The sequence below is a fragment of the Acartia tonsa genome, chromosome 7 (assembly GCF_053477335.1).
Source record: "Acartia tonsa isolate MP-2025a chromosome 7, ASM5347733v1, whole genome shotgun sequence".
Taxonomy (NCBI): Eukaryota; Metazoa; Arthropoda; class Copepoda; order Calanoida; family Acartiidae; genus Acartia; species Acartia tonsa.
The window spans coordinates 6430301-6450989 of NC_137266.1; the positions used below are offsets into that span (position 1 = coordinate 6430301).

The 20689-nt window shown below is 33.0% G+C and overlaps 1 protein-coding gene across 1 annotated transcript in view; it reads right to left on the minus strand.

Moving 5' to 3' along the window:
- The window catches only part of LOC145324076 (FMRFamide receptor-like), a 35916-nt gene that overhangs the window by 2246 nt on the left and 12981 nt on the right, over positions 1-20689 (minus strand). Inside the window, exons 6-14 of the mRNA XM_080166701.1 lie at positions 14124-14220; positions 11789-11860; positions 10909-10984; positions 8943-9007; positions 7305-7349; positions 7029-7133; positions 6250-6310; positions 4863-4984; positions 166-248 (exon numbers count right to left, since the gene is read on the minus strand). Of these exons, the coding sequence (XP_080022827.1) occupies positions 166-248; positions 4863-4984; positions 6250-6310; positions 7029-7133; positions 7305-7349; positions 8943-9007; positions 10909-10984; positions 11789-11860; positions 14124-14220 (726 nt within the window). The remainder of the gene's footprint in view (positions 1-165; positions 249-4862; positions 4985-6249; positions 6311-7028; positions 7134-7304; positions 7350-8942; positions 9008-10908; positions 10985-11788; positions 11861-14123; positions 14221-20689) is intronic.

Genomic DNA, 20689 nt, shown 5'->3' on the forward strand with positions numbered 1-20689 from the left:
CCGCAGGGTCAGGCTATTAGCGCCGCAACATAGGAGAAAAGCTACTGCGAAAATACGAAGAAATGCCCCTTAAGAGACGTTGCCACGAAAGGGAATATGCCCGAATATTTAATTTTATCAATGGCTGAAAACCTGTTTTACAGGCAGTTAGATAAATTTATATACCTGATATACTTGTATGAATAGCTATAGTTGGAGTTGTACATCTGCCACTGTTCTGTAACACTGGACTATCTGCACTCATAAATCTACAATTAAAATATTAGATCAGTATTTTTAGTTTGTTCTTTATCAAATGATTTTGTTTGTACTCCAATATAAATTTCTAAAATAAGAAAAATACAGCTGTTTAAAATTTTTAAGTAAAAAAAGGACCTTAAAACAAGGGTTGGTTGACTTTGACTCACTTATGGTAGAAAATTCAACTGCATACAAATGCTAATGTCGTTTGGGTGAGTTGCACCTGGACTGAACAGTCAACTTGTCAACTTAAGGCCAGACTCTTGGTCCTTCACCTCATACCCGTAGTACAGTACATTACAGACAACCAACTCTGTGTGATGCACGACCTTTGTCTGAGAAGTCCTAACTGTGCATGGTAACGAGTTGCGCCTGTTTTGGGCCAAGGCATTCCCCCCACTCTAACTATTTACGTCGCGCATTTGACATAGTAGCAGTGGGAACCATTTTTAACGTCTTTAGTTTTGACGCGGTGTCGGACCGAGATTCGAACCTATCACCTTCCCGACGACGAGCGAATGCGCTACGTGTTGAGCCATGGTCGCGGGTAACTGCATACAAAAAATATGCACAAAATTTTTTAGCACTCTAGCTCTAATAGGAGTAGAGATAATAGGGGGGGGGGGGGGGTTAAAAGACAGGCTTGTTTTTCTCTTTATGAAACATGAAATAAAGAAAAAAACATGACTGAAATAATTGCATCAAATAAATACTAAATATATCCTAATTATTTCCTATTCCAATGAAACAGAAATGAATACCGGATCATATTTACTCATTATGGATTAAATTAATAAGTACATAAAAAAACATTTATCAGACATTTATTATATCTTTTAATCTTATTAATTGCTTTTTAGTTATTAAGATTGTAAATATTATTTAATGTACTATTAACCAGAAATAAAAAGAAAACATATTGAAAATGTTATTTTGTTATTGAAGATTCTCTACAATATGATAAATGGTTGGTTTTTCAGCTAAAGTGTCAATTTAATGCAACATTTTGATTATTAAGCTTAAGATCTCTAAAACTACAGAACCGATTAGGTTCTCTAATGCAGATAAGCTTTACATAGGTCCTGTGAATGTGATGGAGTAAGACTATTTCATTTTCAGAAAACAATTTCTTGGGTATGGTATCAAGCTATTTTTTAGTCCATCTCTGCCCTTTCAAATTAAGATCTCCTAGATGCTAGGGGCATAGCCGATAGTTTATTTAGATAGTGTCTTTGACCTTTGCATCTATAGGCTCTGTATTTAAATGAAGAGTATGTAGGGGGCAGAAAAAATATCCTCAAAACTTTAAACTGTTTTTAACCTATTTTTTAATCATATATCAAAAATATACTATGACACCAGTAGAAACAGACTGCAGAGCCCAAATTTGAATTAAGTCCTTAATAAACTTTTTGGGGGGGATTTAAAAATTAATTTTATATGTTGCTGTGATCATTTTGACGGAAGCAATAGCAACTTTTAGTTTGGGATTAAATTGTTTCTTACAGAACAATTTTATATGATTCAGTTTATATCAATACAATAACAAAAAAACTCTACTCTGTTCGATGGAAATAATTTTTTTTCTAAAACAATCAATTTCTGTAAAAAATTTAACATAATACGATAAGACACATTTGCTAAAGTTAAACCAATAAGGTTTCTTGTTTCATTTCAATTTTTTATAATCTTCGAAAGAGTGTTTTCACAAAGTGACTTATTTACAATGTAGTTAAATAATTTTTATTTAATTAAAATGAAAAGAATGAAAACTATACACGTAAAAGATACATAATTTTTAAAAATATTTAAAAAAAATAAGTTTGAATAATCACGGTTGGTTTTTTATTAAATGAATAAGTTAGGGTACAATGTTTGGCACTTTTGATATAAGTAAATGATAATAACAAAGCCACAGAATACGATAATACCTTCAGAAAAATCGATGAAAATAGTTTTCATACTAAATTTTGTTTTTTTATATTTTTTCTAAAATGTCATGACAGAAGATGCAAAATGTCGTCTTAGTTTTTTGAAAGGATTAATCTTCTCTGAAATCTAAATTATCAAAATATTTTTTTTGGTAAATGATTAAACGATATATGTCAAACATTTTATCAGAAAGAAATATTTAAAATTGTGAAGTAGAAACCTGAATAATTTTTCTTGTGAAAATAGTTTTCTGCAAATGTTGATAAACATATGTCTGCTAGCATTAAGATGTTTGTACTGCCAAAACACGTTGGGTTTTATTTAAAGAATTTCTTTAAAATGTTTTTTTTTTACATTGTATACCAATAACGCAATATTTGCTATCAGAAAACCCCCGACTAAGACTCGCCTACGACCCGATCTTTTAGGATTGCTTTGTAATTTACATTTTTGAAAGTCTTTCAACAGTATACACAGCAAATTCTCTCTTTTTTAACTAACTTTCCGAATAATATACCTAAAGCATTTGAATTAACAAAATCTATGCTAATATTTTTACCATTCAAGTTTATTTAATATTCTAATAAATAACGCAACCCTCCAAGTTTATGACTACTTTTCATGAACATATGATCTAAAGAATAAGCTCTGACGCAACGTCATATAAGGATATTATAATATTCATTAAAAAAATTGTTATTTTTGCATATATGTTACATTTTACAGTGTTTTGTGGCTCAAAAGAAAGACAATTAAAAATTATTTCATATTATATAGTTTAAATTACATAAGATAACCTAGAAATAGTAAAAAATTCCCTTTCTTGTTTTGTCGCAAAAGAGAATTCAACAAAGATTTTCATTAAAAAACACCTTAGTGTAAAAATTAAAAAGTTTAAACATGGTCACAAAAAGATTCAATTAGTTTATTAAATGTTTCATTTTCAGCAAATAACGATTAATCTCTATTACAAAGAATAAAGTGTAAAAAGATATTCTCATTTTAATTTTAAGCAACTTAAAATGCATTTTAATACCTTTTAATGATTTATTTTTTAAAACATCATTTTATAAAATGTTATTGATTTTTAAAGTTATATATTAGAATGTTTTTAAATTTTGTTAACATTTTGTTTTAAATGTAGAAAATTGGCAATTCTAAACATTCAAAAAATGATTTTATTAAATTTTCATCACTTAAATTGCATGTTTGATGAAATTTTCAACTGATAATTCAAGAAAAATTGTTTAAGTTTTATTATATTTTACTTTGAAATGTTAAAAAAATATATTATTGTCAAAAATGTGGAAGTTATACTTTCCTCAAAAAAAGACCTAAAACATGCAAATTAACACGTGTAATGAGATTTTTTTTCTTTCAAGTTTAATTTTAAGTAATTATTGATATTTTTTTGTAAAAAGGATTTTATATAAAAAGTTTTAAAACTCGAGTTATGTAGTGGTTCTAAAAAAGGTTGCGAATTTATGCAATTTTCTTGCAAAAAAAATTTTCTAGGATTTTAAAAATAGCAAAGGGTGTTATTAGACGTACTTACAGATACAATTGCTAAGTCATTTTGGCCAAACACTAAAATAAAGTTTTGACATCTGAGGGTCCAACCGTGTAATCTTATTTTATATCATATTTGTATATGTGTCAAAAATAATTTTGTTGTATTGCATAAACATTTGTTGACATCTTGTCATGTTGACATCAAATTTAACCCTTTACAGTCAATTTTTATGTGTTTAAAATAAATGAACGAACACAAACATGTTAATGTTAATTCATTGGTATATTGTAAAGATTTAACTTTTTAGTGAATTTTTATAGTAAAATCATAAGGCCTAATTTTACTCTATACCAGAATACAATATTTATGAAGCAAAACACTCTAAAATCTACGAATTTTACCCAAATAAAAAAAAGACCTTTTGCTTTGGTCAAAATGACTACGGCAACAGTAAAAATTAATATTTAAATCCCTCAAAAAAAGTTTATTGGGGACTTAATTCAAATTTAGGCTCTGCAGTCTGATTTTACTGTTGTCATAGTATATTTTTTATATACGTTTTAAAAATAGGTTAAAAACAGTTTAAGTAAGAAGTAAGTTAGCCTTTACCCATCCATTCAGCTTTCCTAAATTCATTCTTGCTAACCTAATCCTCACAGAAAAAAATCTCTTTCATTGGAAAAGGAAATAATAATTACTAAGAAATGGATATGTGTAAAACATGTATTCTTTTCATTGTTACATTAGTATTTAGAACGTTTTTTACCATGTGGATTCAGAATTTTTTCTATTATTCTTTTTTAACTATTCTAAAAGTTCTTACATTGAATAGCTGCAAAATTTTACAGGCAAAGGATTTCAATTACATTTATCGTTGATTTTTAAACATTAAGTAAAATAATAAATATGCAGTGATGGAGGGGACATTGAGCCGTTTATTACACAAGTCCCAAAAGATTTAAAATGACGTTTTCTTATTCGTTGGCATAATAACTTTGGTGACTTTAGTGAATTTTGATTGGTTGGCTCATTAAGTTGAGTGTCTAAACGTTTCAAGCACTAATTGTAATCTACGGATGAGGTAATTTGTGTATCATTATTTGGACTTTACATCAAATTATCAACCATTGTCTTATCTCTTTAGATTCATGTAAAAATGCCTATATATAATATTTACCTAAAAACTTTGAAAGACTTGGCCAACTGAGATCTGAACTGGGATCCAGCCAAACAGTAAATCACAAAGTTTATGGAGGAATTTATGACCACCAAGTAGTTGGCAACACTGTCCATACACCACTGAAATATATATACATATAATAGTTGGCAACACTGTCCATACACCACTGAAATATCTATACATATAATAGTTGGCAACACTGTCCATACACCACAGAAATATATATACATATAATAGTTGGCAACACTGTCCATACACCACTGAAATATATATCCATATAATAGTTGGCAACACTGTCCATACACCACTGAAATATCTATACATATAATAGTTGGCAACACTGTCCATACACCACAGAAATATATATACATATAATAGTTGGCAACACTGTCCACACACCACTGAAATATATATACATATAATAGTTGGCAACACTGTCCATACACCACTGAAATATCTATACATATAATAGTTGGCAACACTGTCCATACACCACAGAAATATATATACATATAATAGTTGGCAACACTGTCCATACACCACTGAAATATATATCCATATAATAGTTGGCAACACTGTCCATACACCACAGAAATATATATACATATAATAGTTGGCAACACTGTCCTTACACCACTGAAATATATATCCATATAATAGTTGGCAACACTGTCCATACACCACAGATATATATATAATTATACATATAATAGTTGGCAACACTGTCTATACACCACTGAAACATAAATACTACTTTAAAAGGATTATTTTTCTTGTTAGAATGTAATATTTGTAAGTTAAAGGACTAATGAAAAATAAAATAAAATAAGATTTATAATAAGCAAAACCTGAAAGAAAAAAGGGATTATTTTTATTGCGGATGTAATTAATTATTTCTACTGTTTATTTGTAATGGGAGAATATAAATACTGTTCTAATAAGGTTGCATTTTATGTAAATGTTTTCTTTTTGTCAAAATCATAATTCAATAAAACTTTTTCAGTAGTTTGATATAAGTTCAAGCTCCTCCTATTTATATTAGAAAGTAGAATGATGTTTGTCTGTCTGTCTATCTGTTTGTCTGTCCGTCCATCTGTCTGTTTGTCTGAAGCTTAAGATCTCAGTAACCAATAAAACAATTGGGCTCTACTCTTCAGGGAATATACACACTGGTCCTGTGATGGTTTTAAGCTATTTTCTTTAGGAGATGGGACATCCCGAACCCCTTAAAAAATTCCCCCTCCCTATAATAAAAATTATTACTTTTTAAAACTTAAATTTAAAGGTCTCTAGGGGCGTATATGATAAGTTTACAAATATAGAAGGACAGACAATTTTTAAGAAAAGATACACTTATCTAAGAATTAAGATTGTAATACATTACCTGCCAAGTTGGTGTGTAGTATTTCAGGCCTTTGTCATAGCAGTTCAAAATTATTCCAATCCTAAAAAATTACAATAATATAATTTAATTACATCTATTAGAGCTTTGTTTTGACAGTTTTACCAAGCCTTTAAAATGATTTTAAGCTGCATTCTTGCACCTATTTCAAAAGCAGTGAATGTCGGCCTGAATTATAAACTAAAATTGTCTTTTTTGTCACTTTGATCATAAACTTTAAATTCAACCTCTACAAAATTATTAGATTTAATAGACAGAGTAGCAGTTTCAGAGTTGCTAAGCTATTTATAAGGAAAACAGATTCCTTTAAAGACGTCAAAAAAGGGATTGAAGTTATATTCAAATCTTATAATAATTTAAATACAAATACAAAATAGATATACCTATAGAAATGTTAATCCCTTTTTAATTCAATTTTAGTCATACTACTTTAAATAGTTTTATTTTGAGTATTTTGTTTATTTTTAGAAAATGAACATGAAAAAATGTTTGTATTTATGTATAAGAATGATAAAACTCACGTATATATATTTAAATGTAACCATACTTTTTACTGAAATCTTCTTACTCACTATATATCTGTCTATCTACTACAACTTACTATCTATCTTTATATCTACCTACCTCTTTACTACCAAACTATTTATCTACAAACCTAACAATATAAATACATATCAAAGTAAACAAATCTATATATCTTTCTATCTAAACTTATATCTCCTAAATCTCAATGACCCATCTATCTATCTATTTATTTTTACCTTGAGATCTCATACATGCCAATGAGAAGCCTGGGAAGGTTTAGAACAAGGAAGACAACAACCAAAATTGTGCACAGTCGCGCCAGATTGAAATCTTTAGCTCGTCTAAATTAATATTGATTCAATGATTATGTTCATTGGCTAAAAGTTAGAAAACCTTTAAAATTAAATTGTTATCTAATGTAATGGGGGGTTGCTGATGCCACTTTTTTGTAGCGTTTGAGAATGTTAGTTAGTTATGGAGTTGCTGCGCTTTAAAAAATACAAATCTCTTACCTTCTTGAAGAAGTAAACATCGTTCTTGGTATCTTCTTGTTAATTCTAAGAACATTGAAAATTCATTAATCCTACATATTGCATGATACTATGAATATACTATGAAGATAGATAGATAGATAGATAGATAGATAGATAGGTAGATAGATAGATAGATAGATAGATAGATAGTTAGATAGATAGATAGATAGATAGATAGATAGATAGATAGGTAATTCATCTCAAATCCAATCAATATAATCGTTGTAGAGATGGATATTTTCAGATTAATTAGAAATGTAACAGATTAAAAGGAAGGAACCATAAAACCAAGCATAAAAGGACCAAGACTTTATACAATTTGGAAGGTGTTTTAGTAAAATTATTTTGGTAAGAAATTAAGCAATATATATTTTTCTTTAGTCATATTACTTTTCTAAAGTATGTACGTATATTTGATAGTGAAACAAAATTTTTTTTTCATAGAACATATACTGTATATTTCTGATTCACTTCAGACGAAATAAGATTCTAGATTAAACGAGAAACCTTCCATATTCATAAAAAAAGATTCGTCTGTCCTACCAAGAAAAAGTATTAAGATCCAATCAAAACCAATTCTATTTACTCGGATTTACTTTGTGGATATGGACAGGTATTCAGTAATTTTAATTATGTAAGTATTGCTATTTTCTTTGTAAAATAGCAAGGATGACAACATCCATAAAAGCGAAGCTCTGAAACAGTAGGGCAAACGGACATAAACACTTGTATAGTGTCAGAACTGAATATTCATAATATAAATGTATAAGAGTCGAAGCAAAATTGTAAGTAAATTTGTTAAAAAACTGCTTAATACAGGATGATGTTTATGGACATACTTACATTTTTATGACTTGATTATAGAGTTGCTTTGCTTGTAATATAATACTTTGTTGTCCCAGGAATCAGTACACCAAAAATCAGATCAATAGGTTAATTAGATCACATACAAATTTGTTGTTAAAAAAGTAAAAAAATAAACATGTTTAAAATGGACGTACGGACATTCTGGTACTGATTATAGAGTTGCTACGCTTTCTAAATCGTACCTAACTATTACAGGAATCACCATATAAAGTTTAAAATTGATAGGACAATTCTAACATGCCTAAATTAACAAAAAAAAGCTGTCCGTTACAGACGTGCAGACGAACGGACCGACCCTAATTATAGAAAAGCTTCGCTTTTAAAAAGAAAATTGGGTTGGACTTAACATACCAAACATAAGCAGAAATATTCCATGATCACATGACTAGGATCCTATAATTTGAACCGGAGAAAACTTTTTAGATTGGCAGATTGTTCAAATATTTTTTACAGAATTTTATAAAGATCACGTTTTTCCTAATAACTTAGAGTCGGCAAAAGTGGACAAAAAAAAGGCAATTCAATTTACGTATTAGTTTTTTTTTAAGCGAAGCTTTTCTATAATTCGGTCCGTCCGTCGGTCCGTGTCGGTTAGCCCTTTTCGTTAATTTAGTCATTTTAGAAATGTCCTATCGATTTCAAAATTTGCATGGTGATTCCTGTAGTAGTTAGGTACTATTTAAAAAGCGTAGCAACTCTAAAATGTTACCAAAGTGTCCGTACCTTCATTTTTAACATGTTGTGTTTTACCTGTAATTTAATATTGAAAGGAGAAGGACAGGAATAAGGCCAGTGGTTGTGATGGGATGAACTATCTGAAATTAAACAAAAAATTATTATGTTTTTTTTTTATATTTCTGATTACCCCAAAAACAATGGTGTCTGTTTGTGTTGTCTTTACTTTTTATAATGCTAGAACTTAGCTAGCAATGAAGGATCTCTCTAACCACTGCACTGTTGGTTCTCCAAGGTCGAAGACGTTAGTAAATTTAGAATATTGTAATCAATATTGTTTTTAAAAGCAGTTAGACTTTGACAAAGCATTTGACCATTATAAAATAAACACGTGAAATTATTTTAAAAGAAACTTTTCTTTACAAAAACTTTACTATTAATTCTATGATAAAGTTTTCAAATATAAAATATTTATATTCATCATGTTTCTTTGAACTATAGTATCATAATTAATAAAAATAATATCAACGTTTAATTCACAAAAATATTAACGAACGATGATTACTTCTTTGTACCTAATGCCACCATAATTTGATGAAATTAATTTTAGAAATGATATTCTCAATATTGATAAGTAGCGCAGCTACTAGATAACTTAGTCATACCGTTTATATTTACGCCAGAGTAGATCAAGGATTTTTGTGAGGACAAAAACTTAAAACCACCCCAACACAAGAAAAAAATTCCATTTGAATAAGGTCAGCGAGTATAATCGCCATATTGGATTTGATTGCTAAATTGTTTTACTGCTTGCATTAACTTTTGGAAGATTTTTTTGAAAGATTTAAAAATCTTTAAAAAATTAGGAAGTTTTACTTGGGAGATGTCCCATTACGACAATTTGTCCCTGTGAGACGTTTGTCCTTTTAGATGTTTGTCCCATTAGGAGCTTTGTCCCATTAAGATTTCTGTCCCATTAGGAGGTCTGTCCCATTAGGAGGTTTGTCCCATTAGGAGGTTTGTCCCATTAGTAGGTTTGTCCTATTAGGAGGTTTGTCCCTTTAGGAGGTCTGTCCCATTAGGAGGTTTGTCCCATTACGAGGTTTGTTTCATTAGGAGGTTTGTCCCTTTAGGAGGTCTGTCACATTAGGAGGTTTGTCCCATAACGAGGTTTGTCCCATTAGGATGTTTGTCTCTTTAGAAGGTCAGTCCCATTAGGAGGTTTGTCCCATTACGAAGTTTGTCCGATTAGGAAGTTTGTCCCTTTAGGAGGTCTGTCCCATTAGGAGGTTTGTCCCATTAGGAGGTTTGTCCCATTAGGAGGTTTGTAGGTGTACCGTAATAAAGGGAATGGGTAAATTTTTTCAAAACCGAACCCTTACGAGGGGGCTTAAACTATGTGGGGCTACTCTATTATACCCAATAAAGCAAAACTTAGCCTAACTGTTTTTTTTTTACCCCCCTTCCATCTAATTTTATTATTTTCGTCATCAAATTCATTTTTTTTTTAATTCAATTTAGACCCAATTATAAATATTAGGATTTAAAGAGAGTATAAAATGATAACTTTTCATCATACAATATCTTAAAATAATTAAAAACGAAAGTAATTTTCTTTACATTAATTTAAATTACTTTTAGATATTTTAAAATCAATTTTAAATTAAACAAGGATGGCAATAACCATTGTTATAAGTAGGCTAGGGTGTTTTTATACAGCTAGTATTTTATTATATTATAGTATAAAAGTAAAGAAGGCAATCACCTTAAAGTAACTATTTGAGCTCAGAGACCCAACCTCTTTTTTAAAAATATGTTGAGGAGATATTTTTTAACTTAGGGGTTAGGTTATTTTGGGTAGCCCTAATACATATTATTTAGATAGTTAAGTCATAACAGTTGTAGGTCCCGCAGGGTTAGAGTTCTCCACAGGGGTTGGGGAAAAAACTCTCTCTTCCCTTACACAAATAAAAACTGCATAAATGCCGAAAGGTTTAACAAGGATGATAACATCCATAAACAGTGCAACAACTTATAATACCTGATATAAAACTGTAAATCTAATGAACCAAGGACTTGATTGGAGACTTGTACCAATACTACACTTTGCTATTATTCTAAATAAAAATCAAATTAAAATATTTTAAGTATTTAAAACTCAATTAATTGTCTTGTTGGACTGGATATGATTTCTCTATTAATTGATACATTAGCTAATACTGAAGTATTAATGGTAATGTTATATATTGGACGTTAAATACAAAATAACAAGTTGGATTGCATTTAGATGAAGTTTATCCTTGCATTTGATAATTAAATCAACGTGCATTACCAACAGACTACACCTAAAAAGAGACATATAGAGTAGCTATAAAACAAGGATGACAACAGCCATAAAAGCGAAGCACTGAAACGGTAGGACAAACGGACATTAACACTTGTAGTGTCTGAACTGAATAATCAGAATATAGAAGTATAAGAGTCGAAGCAAAATTGTAAGTAAATTTGTTGAAAAACTGCTTGATACGGGATAATGTCTATGGACATACTTAAATTTTTAGGACTTGATTATAGAGTTGCTTCGCTTATAATATTGTTCTTTGTTGTTCCAGGAATTGATATACCAAAAAGCAGATCAAACGGATAATTAGATCACATAAAAATTTTGTTGTTAAAAAAGTAGAAAAATCAACATGTTTAAAATGGACGTACTGACATTCTGGTAATGATTATAGAGTTGCTACGCTTTCTAAATCGTACCTAACTACTACAGGAATAATCATGCAAAGTTTGAAATCGATAAGACAATTCTAACATGCATAAATTAACGATTAAAAGCTATCTATCTCGGACAGACGTACGGACGGACCGACCCTAATTATAGAAAAGCTTCGCTTTTAAAAAAACAATAAAAAATCTACCTTGGAATATTAACCACAATTGCAATGACCAGGGAAGGAATAAAATACATCAGAGCTAACCGTCTTTCTCCCCTAAAAAAAAAATAAAAAATTAGTTTTATGCAAAATTTATCCAAAATTGTTTAAAAACCCCATGTAAAGCTTATAACAGGATGTCTATGAGTAATATAGTTTCTTGCCAACCACTGAACCGATATATATTCTACAGAAAACCTAAATTTCCATCCCCCTCTTCCCCCAAGGGCTTCAAGAGGCCTCTAGGGGCGAAGCCAGCAGTTAAGTAATAAAATAGAAAAACTCCACTAAAACTACTAAAGCCTTAATCATTTATAAGTTATAGTATTATATATTTGGTTCTATGACGTACAATAATTTATAACTTTTGTTGTCTGGATCATTTTTCTTGCCAGGAAAAAAAAGTAATATCCCATTTGGGTCTATCAGTTTCAGAGCTGTGGTACAAAGATTCCTCTATATTTAATGTTAGTAGCCTTAAATAATTTTTGAAACAAGTGTTTTTTATAAGGGGATAAAAAAAGTCGAAGAAAAAATCTGGGCTGTAAAATCTTACATTAGAGTAACAGGCTATATGTGAGTCTATATCGGTCTGTTTGTATCAAGGAATTCGCTAACCGCTGAACTGATATGATTCTCCTTTACAGTTTTGGTTTTTATGGGTACTGGAACGGTTTATTACTATTTTAGGGGAAGATACCATGACCCTAGATAAATTGCACCTATAAAAAAAAATCCCTACTAAAAAAAAAATAATTTTTACATTTTCTTTTTAAAACTATTTTATTCATAAACTATAAAATAATGAAACATAGATAGGTAAGCAATATACTAAGCAAGTACTATATGTTTGAAATTCTTATATAATTTAAAATTTATAATCTTCCTATAAACTAGTTTAAGTTTTAATAGATTTTTGAAAGGTATCTTTGATTTAAAAATCAGAAATGGATTTAAAGAAGGATTAAAATAAAAAGTAAATGGAAGTACATTTAACCTTTTTGGTATGGCAAAAATCTGGAAAATTCTGGTTTATTCGTTTTCCCTTTTCTTTTTGTGCCATGCGACACTTCACATTTACAACTTTTAGGAACATGGAAAGGAAATAGATTAAACTTTATTCTACAATAGGCTTTATACATAGCAACTAGAGGCTTCACCGATCCCAAGAGGTTCTGGAGATTCTTGGACTAGTCTTAAACTTCACAGAAATTGTCTTTTAATCACACGAGACGTTCACGAGATTTTTAGAAACATACCATCAAACACTAAACTTAATGTTCAAGAAGTAGAATTGAAGATAAACGGAACTAATGAGAAATCTTCATAACCATATAAGAAGAGAGTTGCAAAAATGAAAGTTATAAAAAAAGAACACATTATGAGTGTTTGTCTATTGTCCATGTGTGCTGCTTTTGTCTGTGGTAAAAGTGGATAAACGAATTATGTGTCAATTGGGATTTGGAGTGATAAATTATTTTACATTTTCTAGATAGATAGATAGATAGATAGATAGATAGATAGATAGATAGATAGATAGATAGATAGATAGATAGATAGATAGATAGATAGATAGATAGATAGATAGATAGATAGATAGATAGATAGATAGATAGATAGATAGATAGATAGATAGATAGATAGATAGATAGATAGATAGATAGATAGATAGATAGATAGATAGATAGATAGATAGATAGATAGATAGATAGATAGATAGATAGATAGATAGATAGATAGATAGATAGATAGATAGATAGATAGATAAATAGATAGATAGATAGATAGATAGATAGATAGATAGATAGATAGATAGATAGATAGATAGATAGATAGATAGATAGATAGATAGATAGATAGATAGATAGATAGATAGATAGATAGATAGATAGATAGATAGATAGATAGATAGATAGATAGATAGATAGATAGATAGATAGATAGATAGATAGATATATAGATAGATAGATAGATAGATAGATAGATAGATAGATAGATAGATAGATAGATAGATAGATAGATAGATAGATAGATAGATAGATAGATAGATAGATAGATAGATAGATAGATAGATAGATAGATAGATAGATAGATAGATAGATAGATAGATAGATAGATAGATAGATAGATAGATAGATAGATAGATAGATAGATAGATAGATAGATAGATAGATAGATAGATAGATAGATAGATAGATAGATAGATAGATAGATAGATAGATAGATAGATAGATAGATAGATAGATAGATAGATAGATAGATAGATAGATAGATAGATAGATAGATAGATAGATAGATAGATAGATATATAGATAGTTACCTGGATTGGATCCTCGCCTCATAATGTAGAGGATCACACACTGATTGATGACGCTCTATTGTGATAACTATTGTCAAAAATACACTCAAAGCCAAACCTATAACAATACATTTGTTTCAATAAAGATAATTTCGTTTAGTTAAAAATTCATTACAAGTATCTTTTAAATTGAATTTTGATAATATTTTTTTTTAAAGGACAGGGTATAATAAATAATTCATATTATCAATGTTTTTTTATATACATGTATTTCTTTTTACAAATTTGTACAATACAAATAAATTGTAATATTATTTTTTTTATGATTGAGTTACTATGAATTGAGATAATGTAAGATTCCTGGCTTAGAATTACTGTTAATTGAGGTAAAAGTAATAGATTTCTATGCTAGAATTACTATACATTGAGGAAAGAATGATTGAATCTTGGGATATAAATAATATGAATTCAGGCAATAATAGTGATTGAATCTTAGTTTGGCATTAGTATGCATTAGAGTTAGAATGAAAGATCATAGTTAAATAGAATTATTATACTAAAAATTTGGTAAGGAATGATTCATTCATAAAATAAGATATGAATATTTTATTTTAGTAAAGTAAAACTATGATGATCATATATGTTGTATACCATGTAATTTCTTTATCATGCAACCAATAATATAATATCATTAAAGTCAGGGATAGTGGCATAAGAATAAAAAAAATATTGGATCATGGAAAGAAAACGAAGTTTCGGGTTTCGTCGTATTTTCACAGAAGCTTTTCATCTATTTCTAGCCCCTGCGGGAGGCTATAATCCTGCGGGGCCTATTTAACGTATCCTATAAAGTTTTAAAAGCTACTGTGATAATGCGACGAAACCCGCAACTTCGTTTTCTTTCCATGACCCAAAACATTTAATACACTTTTCCACTTCTAATTATCATAGCTTGAAATAGTAATTAAAATATTTAAAAAAAACATTTTCCTTTGATGTATCACTTTTTTAAAGTACACATAAATATTAAGGTATATGGTGTCACTAAAATTTTTAGTAGGCTATTGTTTTATAGTAAAAATAAGTAACGTTTATATGTCTCTCCGTATGTCTTTAGCATAGATCTCGATAACCTCATGCCCCATAGACGTCCAAAGGGACGTCCAAAGCTTGGACGCCCCTGTCCTGCCCGATAAGTATTCTTTTTTCAAAAAGCTGAGTCACTTTATCTATTATTTTATACCCACTCCAAAGTTTTATTTTCTAATCAAAAAACTGAAATGAAATGTAGTAAAAAATATGATTATTTTAAGGGTAAATGATATTGTTCGTTTAAGATTAATATTTGTGGGACACACTGTACCTGTCCATACAGATTTTTTTTATCTGAGATTCATAAATATTTTATCATGCATGTAATATATCAAATAAAAATCATTGGACAAAACAAGGTAAAGGGTAAAAGAAACATGGTATGTCTATGTATCTCTTTGTTTTCCCTTTTATAGAAGCTTTAATTTGGTATCATGCAGATTTTTATATCTTTGAGGGTAGGATAGGTCAATCTGCGTAAAAAATGTATTCATATATTGAACTATTATGCATATGAAATGAAAAAATTTCTTTAAAATTGCATTGCATGATTTTCATTTTGAAAATCTGCAAAAAAATCTAGTACTATACAAATTGGTATTCATCGTAGGCAAACGTTTGCCCTTTGAACTTAGAATCCTGTTTTGAATAGTCTTTTTGTGCATTTGTGAAATGTTTCATTCGCTAAGTTACTCTAAAATTGAAAATATTCGTCATTATACAATTTTTAAAAACTAAACTTCGGTAGTGACCAAAACGAACTATCTAAAACCTTTCACAAACAATGTACAGCTGCCATAAAAAGAAAGTCAATTTTACTGAAAGTTAAACAATTCGACCGACTGAAGACTAAATTTTACAATTGTAGCAATTACAAGATAAATATGGGCAACTGTCAGTCAACAATTATTGGCTGCTGCCGAACCCTATGTTATTTTATTTATGAATGTTTAAGTTTACAAGAATTTGTCCACTTGGCTAAAATTTAGTCTGTTCTTTTATCATTGATTAATTTATTATTCATTCCTAAATTTTAACACCAATAAACTCCAAAATGCTTCATCTGTGTTGAAAATTAATTTTCTTGTTTTTTTGACAATTTGCACAATCTAATATTAGATGAAAAAGAGAAGGAAAAGATTAATTAGCAAAAGAACTCTAATTGGAATAAGGACATCAATTAATAAATCTAAATTAGATTTGATAAAAAAATTATTCAATTCAATATAATTGAACTATTGTTGTTTTAAAAATATGGAATCTATATTCTAAAGCCTTTGTTGAACGAGCTATAAGTGATTTTGTAAGTTGTCAAACATACATTTAATCATAAAGTGTTTGAATTTAAAATGTTCAAATATTTGTTTCTATCACTGATAAAACTTCTGACTTCCAACGCAAAAAATGCATTTTAGTGAGAAATTGGAATGATACAATTATTTTAAGTGATTTTTCTTGGATATATTATTTTTAATTATTTTTATAAAACAATTATAACACCAAGTGCCAATTCTATGGTATAGATATTTTAAATATTTAGTTAAATACTATTAGAATTTAAATAAAAGACTGTTATTTCGTCACTACCAATTATGATTCTAAATATTTAGAGTATCCGTTTTTTATATCTTATTTTCCATAACAACTTGAAAGAAAAAAAAAATAATGGCCATCGAAATAATATTAATAAATTAAAAAATCTTTCAAGTAAAATAAAACAAGGATGACAACATCACTAAATATACAATATTTGCGGAGTTAATGTTACGTTGAAGCAAGTTTAAGAGTAAAGAACTATATAGTTAATGAAAATTATCATGTCTTTTTATTAAACAAAAAAAATAAGGCTCTATAGTTGTTAACTTTAGATAAGTAAGTAATTAAAACTGTTGATTATTTTCTCTTTTCAGTTTTATATTAACTTCGCTAAGAAAATAATTTTAAGTACCAACAATTTTAGGAATTATTTGGATAAATTTGATGATTAAATAAATAATTCAATTGTGAAAAAAATCTTCAGAACTTACTTTTACTAATTTACTTCTTAAGAAAATATTTTTTTTTTTCAAAGAAAAATCAACAAAGATATTTGGTTTTCCTATTTTCAGAATAGAAAACTATTATATATTTAAGAAAGGGTTTATTATTTTGGTGGAATTTTGTTGATTACATGTTTTTTAATGTTTTTAGTTTAAATTTTTCAAGAATGGAAAGTAGGAAAAAAATTGAAAAAATGAACTTAGGACGACGTCTGTTATCAAATGTTGATAATCGCCCCTAGAGGCATCGAGATGGATGAGGTGGAGTCGATCTTCCTAATTTTGAATTTTGGTGTTAGTGTGGTATCCGCCTAGGATAAATGGCAGACACCAGAGTTCAAAATGACTACGGCAGTGTGAACAGACGTGGACACCTATACTATAGAGAAGCTACGCTTCTCTAGCAATCACTAAATAATAAACAGCATCTATTCAGTTGTTCCTTTATTGAAGGTCTAAGGATTACTAAAGTTATATACAACAAACAATAGCTACACAGATAGGAATAAATAATCATAAATAAAAGCAATATAATACATATACAATAGTCAGTTTGGGCAATAATGATCCCCCATCCCTGGGAAGGGTGGGGGGAATTAACAATACAGCTTAACCATAATAAGGCTGTCAGATTCAATCATTAATTTTAGGCATAGGGAGGGGGTCGGCAGACCCCTTCCCCAGGACTCGGGGGAGGGCCTTTGGCCCTTCCCCGAACCCCGGTCAGGGGTGCCATAGGCATGGCTCACGGTTGCCGAATACCACAACTCTCCCCTCGGAAGGCTGGGAGGGGGTCTCCCTGCCAGACTTCCGACAGTGGTTGAGGCCTTCGGCCCGCTCCTTAGGGCTAAGATATATATACAAATGATAATGATTCAATGGAATCCTAGTGGTGATTTTCAGGGCTGATGGGCTCCCAACGTGGGATAGAAGGTAGAGGCTGGCTTTGGTTGGACACGTAGCTCGGCGCCGGCAGGTGTCAGGTTGGCGTGGGGCACAGCTGCTGCGGGGCCGGTCAGCAGCGGGGCATTCTGGTTGTTGTTGGCAGCGGCTGGGGCACTGGCTGCCAAGTTGACCGTCGGAGCGGCAGCCTGGCCTCCCGAGGGGCCGCGGGGTCTTCCAGAGGGCGGTCCAGGCCTGCCTGGGCGGTCATGCCCGCTATCGGCTGATTGCATGGACACCATTTCCTCGGCGGCTTCCCGGCCGATGGGAATGGCATCCCAGTCTACTGAAAAGTCCCGGGACTTGGCATGGGTGAGCCGGGCTCTGGCCAAGGCCTTCCTGTACAAGGTTGGGTGGTACAGGAACACTTGTGACATCGCATTCATGGCGGCCCGTACACCTCCTTGTGCGGCTGCCAGGGAAATGATGGTCAGATCCCCCAGCAGTTTGAGGATCAACAACAGCAAACACAGTATGGCTGCGCCATCTCCCCACTCATGAATAGCTTGTCTGAACCCAGCCCAGACATCCAGGGCGGCCTCTCCTTCCTCCGCCAGTCGGTCGATATTGTAGGACACGGTCCCATGGTCTCCGGTGGCCTACCTTGCTACCTTGCTGAACGCATGAGCCATAGGACAGGCCGGTCAGCATGGCGGCTTTATACGCTGGGAACGCTAGCAGCTGCTGCCAGTCGCTCAGCTCAGCCTGCGAATACAAGCCTCCCGAACTAAAGTCATCCAAGGGTTCTGTCAGCAGCTGCTTGGGCGTATCCAGCGGGGGTGGCCTCTTCTTAGGTGCGGGGGTTAGCTCTATCCAGGCTTCCTCCGCGTGCACAGTCAGGGGGTAGGTGGAGGAGCAGGGAATCTTGGTGGCATGGCCGCTATACACCCGTGTCACGGCGTCTACAAATCCTGTGGGTTCCACTGGTACTTTGTCCCAACATTCATTGCTTTCACGGACAACATATTTGTTGCGTTGGCAGGTAAGCTGGAGCAGGACATCTCCCCTCAGCACAGAGAACGTGCTCCCCTGGACACGCACCGGGTGGGCCGGGTCTAGTTGCTGGAGCTTCCAGCAATTGGCTGCTACTTCTTCTGCCGCTGTGCTTTTCATGCGTGTCTCCAGGGTAAATCCAATGTAGCCTGCATGTATCTGGGCCTGCAGGGGGACATCCACATCCCTGGCCGATACTCTGGGCAGCGCTGCCGCGGCCGGGTCAGCTGCCATGAACAATTCTGGGTGGTTGGTGGCATGGGCCTCAAAGTCGCAGTTCACTATTGAGGTGGGGGTGGTCATGTTGATGAAGAACTGGGCTTGATGGTCAACCAGGAACGCATCCATCACTATGCTAGGCTGGAGGCTGCGGATCAGCCTCAAGGGGCAATCTCTCCCCAGGTGGTCCCACACGTAGGTTGCTTCCCCAGTGATGCAAGACAGCTCAGAATGGGGACATTCTAGGGTCAGGTGGTCGGATTGGGACTCCACCCGTCCATCCTCTACTACGTAGGTCTCTTCCTTGACCAGCATCCGTCGTTCCTGGAGCACTAATTCATTGCGGTACAGCTGGCCCTCGAAGTGGACGTCCTCCCCTTCACAACCCACCCCCTCAGGGCTGTTGACCAAGGCGCCCACCATGTCGAGGGTGAAGAACAGGGGATGGTTCAGCTGGAACGTCAGTGGCTGGGTCTTGCCTGGCAGCGTGTAGACGCGGTTCCTGGCCAGGTCTCGGCACGTTTCTGGATCAATCTTGGTTGGCCTCATGAGGGTGGGGACCGAGGTCACCTTGAGGTGACCCCATACCCCACACCTGAATGTCCACTGGGACACGGTGAGCTGACAACTGTATCCTGTTGTTTCCCTAATCTTGACTTGCTGCAGGACATGTACTTCATGGCCCAGGGGCACCTCCTGGTGTAGCGGTTCCGTGCTACACATCTTCTCCTTATTGTAGGCGGTGACGTGGGTGGGGTTGGCGCAGTCCCACCCTACCAGGACGTAGCTAGTTGTAGGCCACACGGCTGCCAGCAGTAGTCCCCACAGAACCATCCACCAGTGTGAGAAGCTACCAGACAGCCATCTACCTCGCGCACGCGGCTGGGGATCTTCGGCTCGGGTCACGGCTGAATCTTGGGGCTGGACACGGCTGGGCTGCTCCTGGCTAGATACAAATTTCCATTCAGCGTTATCTTTGTGTGTCCGGGGCACCCCGATACCCTCCCCAATGACAGACTGACAGGCGACTGGCGCCTGCCTGGGTGTCGGCTCCCCTAGCCCCAAAGGGTCCCTTCCCTTGTCCATGGCATGCCCAGTGGCATGGGGCTGAAGTGCGTGTGGCACAGGCTCGCCCTGACTCACGTCCCTCCCCTGCCCTAGGAACTCAGGTGCATGTGGCACAGGCAAGTCCTTATATCCCCAAATTTCAATCTCCCCAGCCTCTGGTGCAGGAGGCACAGGCAAGGTTGGGGGTTTACAATAATTTGGATACAATACATTTGTTAAATTTAACTTATCCTG